This window comes from Scyliorhinus torazame, chromosome 5 (genome assembly GCF_047496885.1).
Source record: "Scyliorhinus torazame isolate Kashiwa2021f chromosome 5, sScyTor2.1, whole genome shotgun sequence".
NCBI lineage: Eukaryota > Metazoa > Chordata > Chondrichthyes > Carcharhiniformes > Scyliorhinidae > Scyliorhinus > Scyliorhinus torazame.
The window spans coordinates 157,170,898-157,187,061 of NC_092711.1; the positions used below are offsets into that span (position 1 = coordinate 157,170,898).

General features: G+C 49.4%; 1 protein-coding gene and 1 long non-coding RNA gene across 4 annotated transcripts; one reads left to right on the plus strand and one right to left on the minus strand.

Annotated features, from left to right (window-relative positions):
• Positions 1 to 2,160: 2,160 nt before the first annotated feature.
• Positions 2,161 to 10,926, minus strand: LOC140420268 (uncharacterized). Of its 3 annotated transcripts, XM_072504306.1 has the most exons (3): positions 10,310 to 10,926; positions 7,571 to 7,895; positions 2,161 to 4,448 (listed from the first exon to the last, which is right to left on the minus strand). In XM_072504306.1, exon 3 carries the CDS (start codon positions 4,100 to 4,102, stop codon positions 3,176 to 3,178), a length of 927 nt encoding a protein of 308 aa, XP_072360407.1. In that variant the 5' UTR covers positions 4,103 to 4,448; positions 7,571 to 7,895; positions 10,310 to 10,926; the 3' UTR covers positions 2,161 to 3,175. The 3 variants fall into 3 exon arrangements, with proteins under 3 accessions (XP_072360407.1, XP_072360406.1, XP_072360405.1); XM_072504305.1 differs by lacking the exon at positions 7,571 to 7,895; XM_072504304.1 differs by lacking the exons at positions 7,571 to 7,895; positions 10,310 to 10,926 and adding an exon at positions 6,864 to 7,069.
• Positions 10,477 to 14,612, plus strand: LOC140420272 (uncharacterized). The gene is made up of 2 exons (XR_011946256.1): positions 10,477 to 10,611; positions 11,542 to 14,612. It is a non-coding gene; the product is annotated as an uncharacterized lncRNA (long non-coding RNA).
• Positions 14,613 to 16,164: the final 1,552 nt, after the last annotated feature.

Consider the following 16,164-nt stretch of genomic DNA (forward strand, 5'->3'; position numbering starts at 1 on the left):
CCTGAACTTTCAGGCTAAGTTGATCTCTCAGTAATGAACTAATGTAATCCTTAATGAACAGGAGCAATCCCATCATCTTTTCCGAGCTTCATGCATTCCAATATGTAAAATACCCTTCAGCATTTAGATTCCAGCCTTGGTCACCTTTCAAACAAGTCTCTGTAATGTCTATCAGGACACACATTTATCTCTATCCGTGCTGACAATTCTTTTTTTATAATTTAGAGTACCCAATTCATTTTGTCCAATTAAGGGGCAATTTAGGGTGGCCAATCCACCTAGTCTGCACATCTTTGGGTTGTGGTGGTGAAACCCACGCAAACACGGGGAGAATGGGCACACACATGTCAGTGACCCAGAGCCAGGATCGAACCTGGGACCTCAGCACCGTGAGGCAGTACTGCTAACCACTGCACCACTGTGCTGCCCCATCTGCGCTGACAATTCATCCAATCTCTGTCAAATGCTGAGTGCATTTTCAATCCATTTTCAGGGGTTCAATAATCCAATAGGGATTTCAAGTGAAACCTCTTTACCCAGCGAGTGGTGAGAATGTGGAACTCACTACCACAGTGAGTGGTTGAGGTGAACAACATGAATACTCCTGTATCTTGACAAGGGAGAAAGGAATAGAAGGATATGCTGATGGGGGAGATGAAGAGGGCTGGGTGGAGGCTCATGTGGAGCATAAATACAGACAGAGACCAATTGAGCCGACTGGCCGGGCCCTGTGCTGTAGACTCAATGGAACCGAGACAAATGTATTTATTTTGGATCTACCTGTAGTAGTATGATAAAACTTTTTTCTTGGGATGTAGGCATCACTGGCTGGGCCAGCATTTGTTCCCCAATCATAATTGCCCTTGAACTGAGTGGCTTGCTAGGTCATTACAGTGGGGGACAGTTAAAAGTCAACCACATGTGTGTGGCTCTGGAGTCACATGTGGGCCAGACCGGGTAAGGATGGCAGATTTCCTTCACTGAAGGACATTAGTAAAACAGATGGGTTTTTACAACAATCGATAATAGTTCCATGGTCATCATTAGACTTTGAATTCCAAACTTTTATTGAATTCAAATTTCACCATCTGCCCTGGTGGGATTCGAACCCCAGAATAATACCTGGGTCTCTGGATTATTAGTCCAGCAGCAATACCACTAGGCCACCTCTTCCCCCATACTATCCAGGATAAAATAAATGCAAAGTCATGAGACTGTCCAGAATGTACCTGTTGTGTAGAACCTTGGTCAGGCCGCAGCTGGAGCACTGTGTGTAGTTTTACTGCCCTTGTCGCCAGAGGGAAAGGGCAATAAAGGTTCACCAGACTTGTTCCGGGAGTGGCAGGACTGCCCTTAGAGGAGAGATTGGGGAAACCTGGCCTGTGTTCTCTAGTGTCAAATAATGAGAAGTGATCACAATGAAACCTACAAAATCCATAAATGAATAGACAGGCGAGATGCAGGTGAGATGTTTCCCCTGGTTGGGGAGTCTAGAACCAGGGGACACAATTTCAAAATAAGGGGGAAGCCACTTAGGATCGGTCTCAGAGGAGACATTTCTTTACTCAGAGGGTTGTGAATCTTTGGAATTTTCCACCCCAGAGGGCTGTGGGAGCTCAGTCACTGTGTGTGTTTAAAGCAGAGGCTGACAGATTTCTAAATACCAATAACACAAAGGGAGATGGGGATAGGGTGGGGAAAAGGCATTGAAGTGGATGGTCAGCCATGATCGTGTTGAATGGTGGAGCAGGCTCGACGGGCTGAATGGCCAAGTCCTGCTCCTCTGTTCCAATGTTGCAAAGGTAGGTAGGTAAGTAAATTGTGAAGGGGACATGAAACTACGCAGGGATATAGATAAGTTACGTGAGTGGGAAAAGATCTGGGAAATGGAGAACAATGTGGGAAAATGTGAAATTGTCCATGTTTGAGAAAGAATAAAAAATCTTATTATCTGAATGGTCAGAGATTGCAGAGCTCTGAGATTCAGAGGGATCTGGGTGTCCAAGAGCATGAATCACAAAAGGCGAGTATACAGGTACAGCAAGTAATTAGGAAAGCTAATAGAATGTTATTGTTTATTGTGAGGGGAATTGAATACAAAAGTAGGTTATGCTTCTGTTCGCATGAATGAATCCAAAAGAATCCCTCGACATTCAGGTCTGCTTCAAACATCAAACAGTTTATTGTTGTAACACCGGCGGGGAGTAAGCCTCTGGGCAAAGGCAGATACCTCTCCACTGAACAAAGGGAATCATCATCATTTATACAATTTCAAATAGTTAGTCAGCCCAACTCAGCCGGACACGATCCAATCACAATGATTGTAGGTTGCACACATTGACTGGTAGATCCAATGAAAGTGGTTACTGGGCAGCAGGGAATTGCGTGATCAGCTCATGGACAGCTAGGGGGTTACTCATGAACTCATGATGCCTTCCAGACCCCCTCATCGACCATCCTTGGGTCTCGTGTATACATAACTCCCTTATCTTAACCTTGTTACTGGCTGGTACCATTGTCAGAATTCCATAAGAGCATCCCCCTTTGTGAGAGAGAGAGTGAGCTGACTGGTGGCGATTTAATCTGAGGGTCACCACACCTCAGACGAGGGACAATGTTGAGGAGGCGGGGCCTTCATGGATGGCCTCAGCCGGTACGGCAGTTGAACCCACGCTGTTGGTGTCGCTCAGTATCACAACCCAGCCATCCAGCCAACTGAGCTAACCAATCCCCTGAAATATTAGTTATTGCCTGTCTCCAATCACACCATTTAATGTTGTTTCTCAGTCCATGTCAGACAACCTGCCCCATACCTTGATAATTTTCTTCTGCGAGAAACACAAGAGATAAATTAAACAAAAGAACCATGTACCCTCCATGGCCCATCTCCATGGCAAGGTGGCATGCTTTAGGGGGATCCAAACAGAAATGGGAAGGAAACATCTTCCAACTTCCAAACCAACTTTCAATCTGTGATCCTTGTGAAATTTGAAACCAGGTATTCGCAACAAGGCTCGAAGAGCAACAGCCCACTGGAGTCAAAGTCATGAGACCGGCCAGTCCAGCAGAGAAAACTCTCCAACCATCCCCATTGACCAACTGTCAGAATGAACAAAATGTAGTCCTGGATGTAATTGAGAGTAGCAACACTAACAGCAGAATCCAACCCCTGTAATCACTTGTGAACTTGTTTGTGTCTCAGCAGGTGCGATGAATCACGGAATCCCTTCCCACACTGAGAGCAGGTGAACGGCCTCTCCCCAGTGTGAAGTCGCTGGTGTCTCTGTAGGTTGGATAACCGAGTGAATCCCTTCCTACAATGAGAGCAGGCGAATGGCTTCTCCCCAGTGTGAACTTGACGGTGTGCCCGCAGGTTGGATAACAAAGTGAATGTCTTCCCACACTGAGAACAGGTGAATGGCCTCTCCCCAGTGTGAACTCGCTGGTGTGTCTGCAGGTGGGATAACCGAGTGAATCCCTTCCCACACTGGGAGCAGGCGAATGTCCTCTCCCCAGTGTGAACTCGCTGGTGTGACTGCAGGCTGGACATATGAGTGAATGCCTTCCCACACTGGGAGCAGGTGAATGACTTCTCCCCAGTGTGAACTTGCTGGTGTGTCTGCAGGTGGGATAAGCGAGTGAATCCCTTCCCACACTGGGAGCAGGTGAACGGCCTCTCCCCAGTGTGAACTCGCTGATGTGACTGCAAGTTATCGAACCGAGTGAATCCTTTCCCACACTGGGAGCAGGTGAACAACCTCTCCCCAGTGTGAGTTCGCTGGTGTATCTGCAGGCTGATCAACTGAGTGAATCTCTTCTCACACTGAGAGCAGGTGAACGGCTTTTCCCCAGTGTGAACTCGCTGGTGTATCTGCAGATGGGATAACTGAGTGAATCCCTTCCCACACTGGGAGCAGGTAAACGGCCTCTCCCCTGTGTAAACTCGCTGGTGTCTCTGCAGGTTGGATGAGGAAATGAATCCTTTCCCACACTGAGAGCAGGTGAATGGCCTCTCCCCAGTGTGAATGCGTCGATGAATCTCCAGCGCAGATGGGACTCTGAATCCCTTCCCACAGTCCCCACATTTCCATCGTTTCTCCATATTTTGGGTCTATTTGTGTCTCTCCAGGGCGGACAATCAGTTGACGCCTTGTTCACACACAGAACACGTGTACGGTCTCTTCCTGCTGTTTTTTCAGGCTGTGTAACTGATTAGAGCTCTTTCCACAGTCAGTGCTCTGGAACACTCTCACTCGGGTGTGTGTGTCTCGGTGCTTTTCCAGTCACACTGATGTTTTAAAATCTTCTCAAGCCAACAGACGAGGCAAACATTTCTCCTTCTAGATTCAAAGTCCGATGATGTTCATGCCCTGATGAATCGAGTGACTCAGTCTGATCGAGACGCTTAGTTTGAGATATCTGTCTGTAATTCCTCCTTTTCTAATATCCTGTAAAAACAATTTACAAAACACATCAGTGTCAGTACAGGACAGAAACTCAGAACACACGGGGACTTCCGGTTGCGACATGTCGGGAGCGGCCGCATATGAGGCAGCTCTCATCCGGGGACTTTGTTTTCCATCTTTTTCACCCGGTCTTTGAGGAGGTTTAGGGATATTTCAAATTTGACAATGGGATAAAGCTCAATTACTGTGGAAATGTCCAAGAAACCAAGTTTGAAGAAGCCAGCGGGCAAAGAATCGTCATCCGATTCAGATTCTTTTCCAGGTTCATTGGAAACAAAATGGCGGCGGCTGCTGCCGAAGCGAAAGTTATAGTGTTGTCAGTTGAGATGCTCATGGGCATCTTAGCAACAGCCGACTATCTCCGAGGATTTCCCTATATCAACCGAGGAGTCCCCAGCTCCTATTCAATTGATAAACGGTAAAGGGTGCAGGGCATGGGGGTGGCTCTTTCGATGAAGAGCAAGCGGATTGTCTCTTTAGAGGCCAAGATGGTCTTTTGGCTGATAATAACAAATCTCTATGTGCCGAAGTAGACAACTTAGAGAATCGCTTCAGGAGACAAACTCTTCGCGTTATGGGCTGCTGGAGGGATTGGAGGGCCCGCACCCGACTGAATACACGTCCAGAATGTTTGGGAAGATGGTGGGGAGGGTGAACAGTTGTTCCTTCCTGAGCTGGATGGGGCCCATCACTCGCTCTGTCAGACGCCTTGCCCAGGAGAGCCACCTCGGGCAATTACCGTCAGGTTCCACAGTTACCGGGATAAGGAACAAGTCCTGAGGTGGGCGAATGATCACCGTAACTACAAATGGGATAGCCATGCCATCAGGCCCCACCAGGATGTGGGGGCGGAGCTGCCAAAAAAGAGGGCGGCATTTATCAAGGCCAAGGCTGCACTTTTCATACGTAGTGTTCGGTTTGGGGTGGTTTACCCCGCACACCTCCCAGTGAGTTTTAATTCAAAAGACCACTACTTTTGAGGCGCTGGATGATGCCGATGCTTTTGTGAGGAAGCTCAGGCTCGGTATATTTTGTATTATATATGGGGTCTTGTTGTTTTTGGAGAGGGATTGTGGTTTTGGGGTCTTGTTGGGGTTTCTTGTACCAGTTTGTATTTGACTGTTTTTTTGTGGGGGTGGGGGTTTCCTTTATTTAAAGTTGGGTGCAGGTGGGAGGGGGGGGTTGTTATGGTTACTCAGTTTTATATGCCCCGGGGGGGGAGTTGCCCTGCGAGCTGAAGAAGGTAGTTAATGGGAACGAAGTGGTGGGGGTAACTGCAGCTCATTAACATAGTATAGGTTTTAGATTATGGGCTGAGTGTGTTGGTTCTGTTTGGCGTTAAGGATTGTTGAGCAAGGATTGTTGAGCTAAGGGTCTGGGGGGGTTCTTCGGGCTTTTGGCTGTGGTTTTAATGAGAGGCAGGGAGATGGGGAGCTGGGGGATGGGGAGCTGGGGGATGGGGAGCTGGGGGATGGGGAGCTGGGGGATGGGGGGATGGGGAGCTGGGGCATGGGGAGCTGGGGCATGGGGAGCTGGGGCATGGGGAGCTGGGGGATGGGGAGGGTTTATCGACAGTGACTACAGCTTGCTCTTTGCTCTGTTTTGTTGGGGGCCTGGTGGCCGACTCAGGTGGGCTCGATGCCGATACTTTTTCAGTCATTTTAGAATGATCTCTTTTGGTGGATATGGCTGACTGGGGTACGGGGTGGGTGGGGGTAAACCCTCAATCCGACTGGCCATTTGAAATGTGAGGATGTGAGGGGGTTGAACGGTCTAGTGAAGAGATCAGGGATATTCGCTTATGTGAGGAGTTTGAATGCAGATGTGGTGTTTTTGCTGGAGAGCCATTTGCGGGTCAGGACCAGACACGGTTACGGAAGGCTTGGGTGGGACAGATGTAGGTCCCAGGGGACCGCAGTGTTCATAAGTAAAAGCGTTTCTTTTTCAGCTTTTCGAATTCTGACAGATCCGAATGGGAGACACGTGATTGTCAGTGGGTCTTTCGTGGGCACCTTGATAGTCCCAGTACATGTGTCCACTCCGAATTGGGACGATCACAGTTTATATTAATAAATTACTGACCTCTATTCCTGACTTGGACACACATCAGCTAATCTTGGGGGGAGACTTTAATTGTGTTTTGGATCCTAGTCTGACCGATCTATGCCCAGGTCTGTGATTCCTTCAGGGTGGCCAAAGTGGTGGTGATTTTCATAAGACCATATGACATAGGAGCAGAATTAGGCCACTCGGCCCATCGAGTCTGCTCCGCCATTCAATCATGGCTGATATTTTCTCATCCCCATTCTCCTGCGTTCTCCCCATAACCCCTGATCCCCTTATTAATCAAGAACCCATCTAACTTAATGGAGCAGATTGGGGGGCAGAAATTCATACCTTGGATCCGTTGTTATAAAGGCCTCCCACCACTAGTGTTTATACAAATATGCTGAGCTCAGGTTATTTTCAGTTGGATAGGGGCACAAGGCAGTGTTGCCCACTGTCTCTGCTTCTGTTTGCCTTGGGGTGGCATGGTGGCACAGTGGTTAGCACTGCTGCCTCACAGCACCATGGACCAGGGTTCAATTCCAGCCTTGGGTGACTGTCTGTGTGGAGTTTGCACTTTCTCCTCGTATCTCAGTGGGTTTCCTCCGGGAGCTCCGGTTTCCTCCCACAGTCCAAAGATGTTCAGGTGAGGTGGACCGGCCGTGATAAACATCCCCCTAGTGTCCAAAAGGGGATGGTTGGGTTACAGGAATAGGGTAGAGGTGTGGGCCTAGGTAGGATGGTCTTTCAGAGGGGCGGTGCAGACTTGATGGGCCGAATTGCCTCCTTCTGTACTGTAGGAATTCGATATTACTATGAATAAAGCCATTGGCTACTATGTTGAGGTTTTCCGGGTGATGGACAGGGTTAGGGAGGCGAGGGAGAGAGCACAGGGTGTCCCTGTATGCAGATGATCTGCTTCTTTATATCATGGACCCAGTCTCCATGATGGATGAGATAATGAAGCTTCTGTGGAGTTTTGACTCCTTTTCTGGGTACAGAGTAAATCCGGACAAGAGCTCATATTATCTGATGATCCCCCAGAGAGGGGGGCTGACCTGGGGATGTTGCCTTTTAATCTTGCCAGATCCAGCTTGGTTATCTCGGAATCCAGGTAGCCCACGAGTGGGCCTCTCTTCAGAAATGTCAGTTTGCTCGGCTGGTGAATGAGGTCAGGGCAGATTTGCAGAGGTGGCAACCTCCCACTGTCTTTGGCCGACAGGGTTCAGATGGTTAACATGAACATCCTTCCGAGGTTGCTGTTTCTTTTCCAATGTCTCCCTATCTTTTATCTTTCTTCCCAAATCATCCAATGTTAAAATGAATACGCTGATTACTTCTTTCATTTGGGTGGGAAGGACCCCAAGGATTTGCAGGACATTCCTGCAGAGAGAGAGAGACAGGCTTAGCCATATTTCATCTGTTTAAGAAGGGTAGCAAGGATAATCCAGGGAACTACTGGCCGGTGAGCCTTACGTCAGTGATAGGGAAATTACTGGAGAGAATTCTTTGAGACAGGATCTACTCCCATTTGGAAGCAAATGGACGTATTAGTGAGAGGCAGCATGGTTTTGTGAAGGGGAGGTCATGTCTCACTAACTTGATAGAGTTTTTCGAGGAGGTCACAAAGATGATTGATACAGGTAGGGCAGTGGATGTTGTCTATATGGACTTCAGTAAGGCCTTTGACAAGGTCCCTCACGGTAGACTAGTACAAAAGGTGAAGTCACACGGGATCAGGAGTGAGCTGGCAAGGTGGATACAGAACTGGCTAGGCCATAGAAGGCAGAGAGGAGCAATGGAAGGATGCTTTTCTAATTGGAGGGCTGTGACTAGTGGTGTTCCGCAGGGATCAGTGCTGGGACCTTTGCTGTTTGTAGTATATATAAATGATTTGGAGGAAAATGTAACTAGTCTGATTAGTAAGTTTGCAGACGACACAAAGGTTGGTGGAATTGCGGATAGCGATGAGGACTGTCAGAGGATACAGCAGGATTTAGATTGTTTTGGAGACTTGGGCGGAGAGATGGCAGATGGAGTTTAATCCGAACAAATGTGAGGTAATGCATTTTGGAAGGTCTAATGCAGGTAGGGAATATACAGTGAATGGTAGACCCCTCAAGAGTATTGAAAGTCAGAGAGATCTAGGTGTACAGGTTCACAGGTCACTGAAAGGGGCAACACAGGTGGAGAAGGTAGTCAAGAAGGCATACAGTATGCTTGCCTTCATTGGCCGGGGCATTGAGTATAAGAATTGGCAAGTCATGTTGCAGCTGTATAGAACCTTAGTTAAGCCACACTTGGAGTATAGTGTTCAATTCTGGTCGCCACACTACCAGACGGATGTGGAGGCTTTAGAGAGGGTGCAGAAGAGATGTACCAGAATGTTGCCTGGTATGGAGGGCATTAGCTATGAGGAGCGGTTGAATAAACTCGGTTTGTTCTCACTGGAACGACGGAGGTTGAAGGGCGATCTGATAAAGATCTACAAAATTGTGAGGGGCATAGACAGAGTGGATAGTCAGAGGTTTTTCCCCAGGGTAGAGGGGTCAATTACTCGGGGGCATAGGTTTAAGGTGCGAGGGGCAAGGTTTAGAGTAGATGTACGAGGCAAGTTTTTTAAAACAGAGGGTAGTGGGTGCCTGGAACTCACTACCGGAGGAGGTGGTGGAAGCAGGGACGATAGTGACATTTAAGGGGCGTCTTGACAAATACATGAATAGGATGGGAATAGAGGGATACGGACCCAGGAAGTGTAGAAGATTGTAGTTTAGTCGGGCAGCATGGTCGGCACAGGCTTGGAGGGCCGAAGGGCCTGTTCCTGTGCTGTACTTTTCTTTGTTCTATTATTGGGCAGCCAATATTGAAAGGGTGCTGGGGTTATTCAGAGATCTGAATTCTATATGGGGGCAGATGGAGACAGGCACTTGTCAGGGTCCAGTTTACGGGCCTTGGTTAATGCCTTGCTTCCGTTTTCTCCTATGAAATTTACCTTCAGCCCTGTGGTGGTGGCTACACTGAGGGTTTGGAGACAGTTCAGGCAACGCTATTGGCTCAGCTCAATATTGTTGTTGGCCCCTCTCTATGGGACTCACCACTTTTTGCCTACGGATTTAGATTTAGGTCCTGGAGGAGGGAAGCTCTGGAGAAGTTTGGTGACTTGTTTGTGAACGGCAGGTTTATTGGTTTTGATGAACTGGTGGAAAAATTACAACTCGCGAGCTCTAATTTTCTTAGATGCATGATTTCCTACGTAAGGAGATCTCGGCGTTTCCTTTAGCACCCCTGCCGTCTCTGATGATTTGGATTCTATCTCTTGCTGACGTGGGTGAGGGTAGTATTTCAGATATCTACAGTCTGCAGAGCAAGCTCCACTGAATGAGGTGAGGAGAAAGTAGAAGGGGGAATTGGATCTGGTTTCTGTGGAGGGGGTGTGGAGTGAGACTGTACAGGGGTCAACACAACCTCCTCCTGTGTTAAGTGGAGCTTGACAGGGGACATCTGACTAGGTTGTGTGGTTTTGTTCTCAGGGGTGGCAGACAGGTGAGCTTGGTGTTCTCGGGTCTGGCGAATCATAAAAGGTACCATCCTTTTAGCCAGACAAATAAATGTGTCAAGCTGAGGGAGCAAAGGATGTCAATGTCTTTCAGAGAGAGAGAGAGACCTGGGCCAACCTTTGCAGAGTCTGCACCCTCCCTGGATTCACTTCCTTTCCCTTCGGTTGCTGCAAGTCACCAATTAAAGATCAGAATGAGAAAATAAATGGAAAGGGGGAGAAAATAAAGTATTTTACTCACAGATGTTGGAGACAAGAGGAAGTATCAGTCTGGGTAAAGCTCAATATTCATTCACACAAAGCCCGCGCTCTGATTGGCTGGCGGGCCAAAGTCCTTCCGGTGGCCCACTTTCCTTTCGTCAACATTTCAGCGGGAAGGCAGGGCGGGGGGAGGGTCTCTGCACATGCGCAGCTGCCTCTCTGTTATGGACATGCGCATTACCGGTCGACGTTGGGCCACAAGCGGAATTGTCGGTGTTTGGAGCATGCGCATTCGGAATAATGGGCCTGTTCGTTTTGGAAAGCCCGAGCAAAACTAAGGAGGTGGGTGGAAGGATTTGGAAATACTCTGTGGAGCCGCAAAACCTGATGAATAGTTGTCAGCTCCCTGATTCTGGTTCGGGAAATTCTTTCCCAGGTCCAGGCTCAAGTTAATGCCCAAAATATTTGTTCAGTGAGTGGAGGATGGGGAGGGGAAACAATAAGGTTAGACCCCGCCCCTCATTCACTCTGACTGGCTGAAGGACCGAGCGGCTGTCTCCGTCCTCTAGCCCCGCCCCTCATTCTCTCTGATTGACTGGAGGACCGAGCGGCTCTCTGAGTCCTCCAGACCCGCCCCTCATTCACTGCGTGCTGGAGGACCATGCGTCTGTCTCAGTCCTCCAGTCCCGCCCCTCATTCACTCAAATGGCTGACACAGTCCTCCAGCCCCGCACCTCATTAACTCTGACTGGCTGGAGGACCAAGCGGCAGTCTCAGTCCTCCAGGCCCGCCCCTCATTATCTCTGATTGACTGGAGGACCAGTCGGCTCTCTGTCATCCAGCCCCGCCTCTCATTCACTCTGATTGGCTGGAGGACCAGTCGGCTCTCAGTCCTCCAGCTCCGATCCGTTACCTGGAGACTGGGCAGCGCATTCCCAACGTAAGGTATTCAAATTCCGGCTCCAAAATCACACCCTGGCGAGTAGGCCGTGAATCCCCAAGGAAAAGTTTTTTCATTGAGCTCCGAAAATCCGGACCTCTCAGTTCACTCCCTGGAAACTAGGCCGTGAATCCCCGAGGAAAAGTCTTTATACTGACTGCTCCGAGACTCTGCCCCTCCAAGTCCGCTCCCTGAAGACAGGGAGAAAGAGGCGTTAGAGACTCGGTATTGGGGAATGAGAGAGGAAAGAATGTTCTCCAGGAACTAGAATTGTCTGTTCTGAATTTCTATCCTGTGCTGACAGTGATGTCTTTTGTAAACTCCTTTTACAGGATATGAGAAGAGGAGGAATTACAGACAGAAATCTCAAACGTAACGTCTCGATCTGACAGAGTCACCAGATTCCCTGGGAATCTGACTATCATCAGCCTTTGAATCTAGAAGGGAAGAAGAACTGTTTGCCTAATCTGTCAGCATCAAAAGGATTTTAAACATCATTGTGACTGGAAAAGCACTGAACCCCCCCCCCATGAATCAACATTGTGCCATTCACAGCGGGGTGTGATACATGTGAACGAGACTTCCAACTAATTTTCTGACCTGGAGAGACACAAGGAGACACAAAACATGGAGAAACCGTGGATATGTGGGGACTGTGGGAAGGGATTCAATGCACCATCTCAACTTGAGATTCATCGACGCATTCACACCGGGGAGAGGCCGTTCACCTGTGCTCAGTGTCGGGAGGGATTCACTGTGTTATCCCGCCTACAGACACACCAGCGAGTTCACACTGGGGAGAGGCCGTTCAACTGCTCAGGGTGGGAAGGGATTCACTCAGTTATCCCATCGACAGACACACCAGCGAGTTCACACTGGGCATAAGCCATTCAACTGTTCAGTGTGGGAAGTGATTCACTCAGTTATCTCACCTGCGGAGACATCAGCACATCAGCAAGTTCACACTGGGGAGAGGCTGTTCACCAGCTCTCAGTGTGGAAATAAATTCTCTGAGTTATCCAGCCTGCAGACACACCAGTGAGTTCACACTGGGGAGAGGCCTGAGAAAGATGGAAAACAAAGTTCCCGGATGAGAGCTGCCTCATATGCGGCTGCTCTCGACATGTCGCAACCGAACTCCCCGTCTGTTCTTAATTTCTGCTGTACTGACACTGATGTCTTTTGTAAATTGTTTTTACAAGATATTAGAAAAGGAGGAATTACAGGCTGATATCTCAAACTAAACGTCTCGATCAGACTGGGTCACTCGATTCATCAGGGCCTGAACGTCATCGGACTTTGAATCTAGAAGGAGAAATGTTTGCCTCTTCTGTCAGCTTGAGAAGATTTTGAACATCAGTATGACTGGAAAAGCACCAAGACACACACACCCGACTGAGAGTGTTCCAGAGCACTGACTGTGGAAAGAGCTTTAACCAGTTACACAGCCTGAAAAAAAACATCACACCATTCACAGCGGGGCGAGACCGTACACGTGTTCTGTGTGTGAACAAGGCGTCAACTGATTGTCCGCCCTGGAGAGACACGAGGAGACCCAAAATATGGAGAAACGATGGAAATGTGGGGACTGTGGGAAGGGATTCAGAGTCCCATCTGTGCTGGAGATTCATCGACGCAGTCACACTGGGGAGAGGCCCTTCACCTGCTCTCAGTGTGAGAAGGGATTCACTCAGTATTCTGACCTGCAGACACACCAGCGAGTTCACACCGGGGAGAGGCCGTTCACCTGCTCTCAGTGTGAGAAAGGATTCGGTCAGTTATCCAGTCTGCGGACACACCAGCGAGTTCACACTGGAGAGAGACCATTCACCTGCTCTCAGTGTGGGGAGGGATTCATTCAGTTGATCAGCCTGCAGATACACGAGCGAGTTCATAGTGGCAAGTGGCCGTTCACCTGCTCTCAGTGTGGGAAGGGATTCATTTCCTCATCCAACCTGCAGATACACCAGCGAGTTCACACTGGGGAGAGGTCGTTCACCTGCTCTCAGTGTGGGAAGGGAGTCACTCAGTTATCCCACCTGCAGTCCCCACATATCCACGGTTTCTCTCAGCCTGCAGACACACCAGCGAGTTCACACTGGGGAGAGGCCATTCACCTGCTCTCCGTGTGAGAAGGCCATCACCACGTTATCCAACCTGCGGAAACACCAACGAGTTCACACCAGGGAGAATTAACTCAGTTGGCTGGATGGCTGGTTTGTGATGCAAAGCGACTCCAACATCAGGGGGTTCAACTCCCGTACCGGCTGAGGTTATCCATGAAGGCCCCACCTTTTCAACGTTGCCCTTTGCCTGAGGTGTGGTGACCGTCAGATTCAATCACCACCAGTCAGCTCTCTCTCTCTCTCAAGAGGGCAAAGCAGACTCTGGTCCTCTGGGACTTTGGCGACTCTTATTTCACACAAATACAACAAACATAGATTCCTTTAAGGAGCAAAAATCCAACAGGAAAAGTGATGCAACCGTGGCTAACAAGAAATGTTAAAGATTCCATTAGATCAATGGAGGAGACTCATAAAGTGGCCAAAATAGTCGTAAGCCTGAGGATTGAGAACTTGTTTGAGAATTCAGCAAAGGAGGATCAAGAAACTGATAAAGAGAAAATAGAATATGAGAGCGATAAACACAAAAAACGACTGGAAAAGCTCCTATAGGAATGTGAAAAGGAAAAGATTAGCAAAGACCAATGTGGGTCCATTCCAGGCAGAGACAGGAGTGTTTTTTTTTAAATTTAGAGTACCCAATTCATCCTTTCCAATTAAGGAGCAATGTAGAGTGGCCAATTCACCAACTCTGGACTTCCGGTGGCGGCTATGGAGGGAGACCTCCGGTGGCGGCTATGAAGGAGTAAGTTGCACATTTGGTGGCTCCCGCTCTGGTCGGACTTTTGGACCTTTCCCCTGGACTTTTTTCTGGTTTTAAACAGTAAATTCAAAGGCTGAATCAATTGCGCACCGTTTCCACGTATTCGTGTATGGAGCAAAGAACCAGAAGTGCACGAAAAGGCAGAAATAAAAAGTTAGCCAAGAGCTGTGTTGAAGCTGCAACAGGAGACAGCATGGCCGAGGACGGGACGCCTGGGGTGGCGGCGCTGCGACCATCCGAGCAGTTGATGCAGGTCATCCAGGATGGTTTCGGGGTATAAGCTCAATATGGGGAAGAGCAAGATGTTTGTGGTCCAGGCGAGAGATCAGGAGAGACGACTGCGGGATCTGCCATTCAGAGTGGTAGGGGACAGTTTCAGGTACCTAGGTATCCGAGTGGCGATGGATTTGCGACTAAATAGAATTTGGCCCGGCTGGAGGATCAGATGAAGGAGGGATCCGGAAATGGGATGCGCTCCCGTTGTCTCTGGCGGGCAGAGATTAAACGGTAAAAATGACGGTCCTCCCAAGATTCCTATTCATTTTTCAATGCCTCCCCATCTTCATCCCGCAGTCTTTTTTTCAGCGGGTCAATAAAGTTATTGTGGGCTTTGTGTGGGGGGCAAGTCCCCGCGAGTGAAGAGGGCAATGCTTGAGTGGAGTCGGGGGGATCATGAGCTGGCGCTGCCGAATTTCAGCAGTTATTACTGGGCGGCTAACATAGCCATGGTGAGGAGGTGACTGGTGGGGGGGAAGCCGGCGTGGGTGCGCATGGAGGCGGTTTCTTGCAAGGGCACAAGTCTGGGGGCGTTGGTAACAGCGCCTCTACCATTCCCGCCAGCGCGGTACTCCACCAGTCCGAGTGGTGGTGGCGGTCTGAGAGTCTGGGGGGAGTGAAGGAGACATGTGGAAGCAGAGGGGGCATCGGTGTGTCCCCAAACTGCGATCATCACTGCTTTGCCCCGGGGAGGATGGACGGGGGGGTTACGAATTTGGCGGAGAGCGGGGATCGAGAGGATGGGCGACATGTTTATAGAGAGGAGTTTTCCGAGTATGAGGGCGCTGGAGGAGAAGTTTGCATTGGCGGGGGGAAATGAATTTCGATATCTGCAGGTGCGGGACTTTTTGCGGAAGCAGGTACCAACCTTCCCACTCCTGCCGCTAAGGGGGATTCAGGATAGGGTGGTTTCTAGAGGATGGATAGGAGAGGGAAGCGCCTCGGACATATATAAAGAGCTTATGGGATCGGAGGAGACACAGACTGAGGAGCCGAAGCAAAAGTGGGAGGAGGAGCTGGGGGGAGAGTTAGAGGAGGGCCTTTGGGTGGACGCGTTGAGTCGGGTCAACCCGACCGCAACATGTGCCAGGCTCAGCCGGATCCAATTTAAGGTCGTTCACCGGCCCACATGACGGTGGCTCGGATGAGCAGATTCTTTGGGGTGGAGGACAGGTGTGCGAAGTGCGCGGGGGGGCCAGTGAACCATGTCCACATGTTCTGGGCATGTCCAAGGCTGAGGGGATTTTGGCTGGGGTTTGCCGACGTCATGTCCAAGGTATTAAATACGAGGGTGGCAATGAGTCCAGAGGTGGCGATTTTCGGGTTGTCGCCGGATCCGGGAATCCAGGAGGAGAAAGAGGCGGATGTTCTGGCCTTTGCTTCCCTGGTAGCCCGGAGGTGGATATTACTGGCATGGAGAGACTCAAAGCCCCTGAAATCGGAGACCTGGCTTTTGGACATGGCTGGCTTCCTCTGCCTGGAGAAAATTAAGTTTGCCATGAGAGTCTCACCCGGAGGTGGCGACCATTCGTCAACTTCTTTCAGAGAATTAATCGTCAGCAGAAGGGGGGGGGGGGGGTTAGGCTCGCGTTGATTAGGGGGGTAAGTAATTGTAGGACCTGTGGGAGAGGGAGGTGGTATTTGCACGAGGTTAATATTTTCCTTGTTATGTACATTGTTATTTTGTTGCTGTTACAATGCCAAAGAAATACCTCAATAAAATGTTTCTTTAAAAAAAACGGGGGGGGGGGGGGTGGGGAAGGCCCCGGGGTGGCACCAAGTTGAGGTTGGGG

Coding starts and splice junctions, on each gene's coding strand:
- LOC140420268 (XM_072504305.1), bottom strand. CDS start 4,102: ATGGAGAAACGATGGAAATGTGGGGACTGTGGGAAGGGATTCAGAGTC.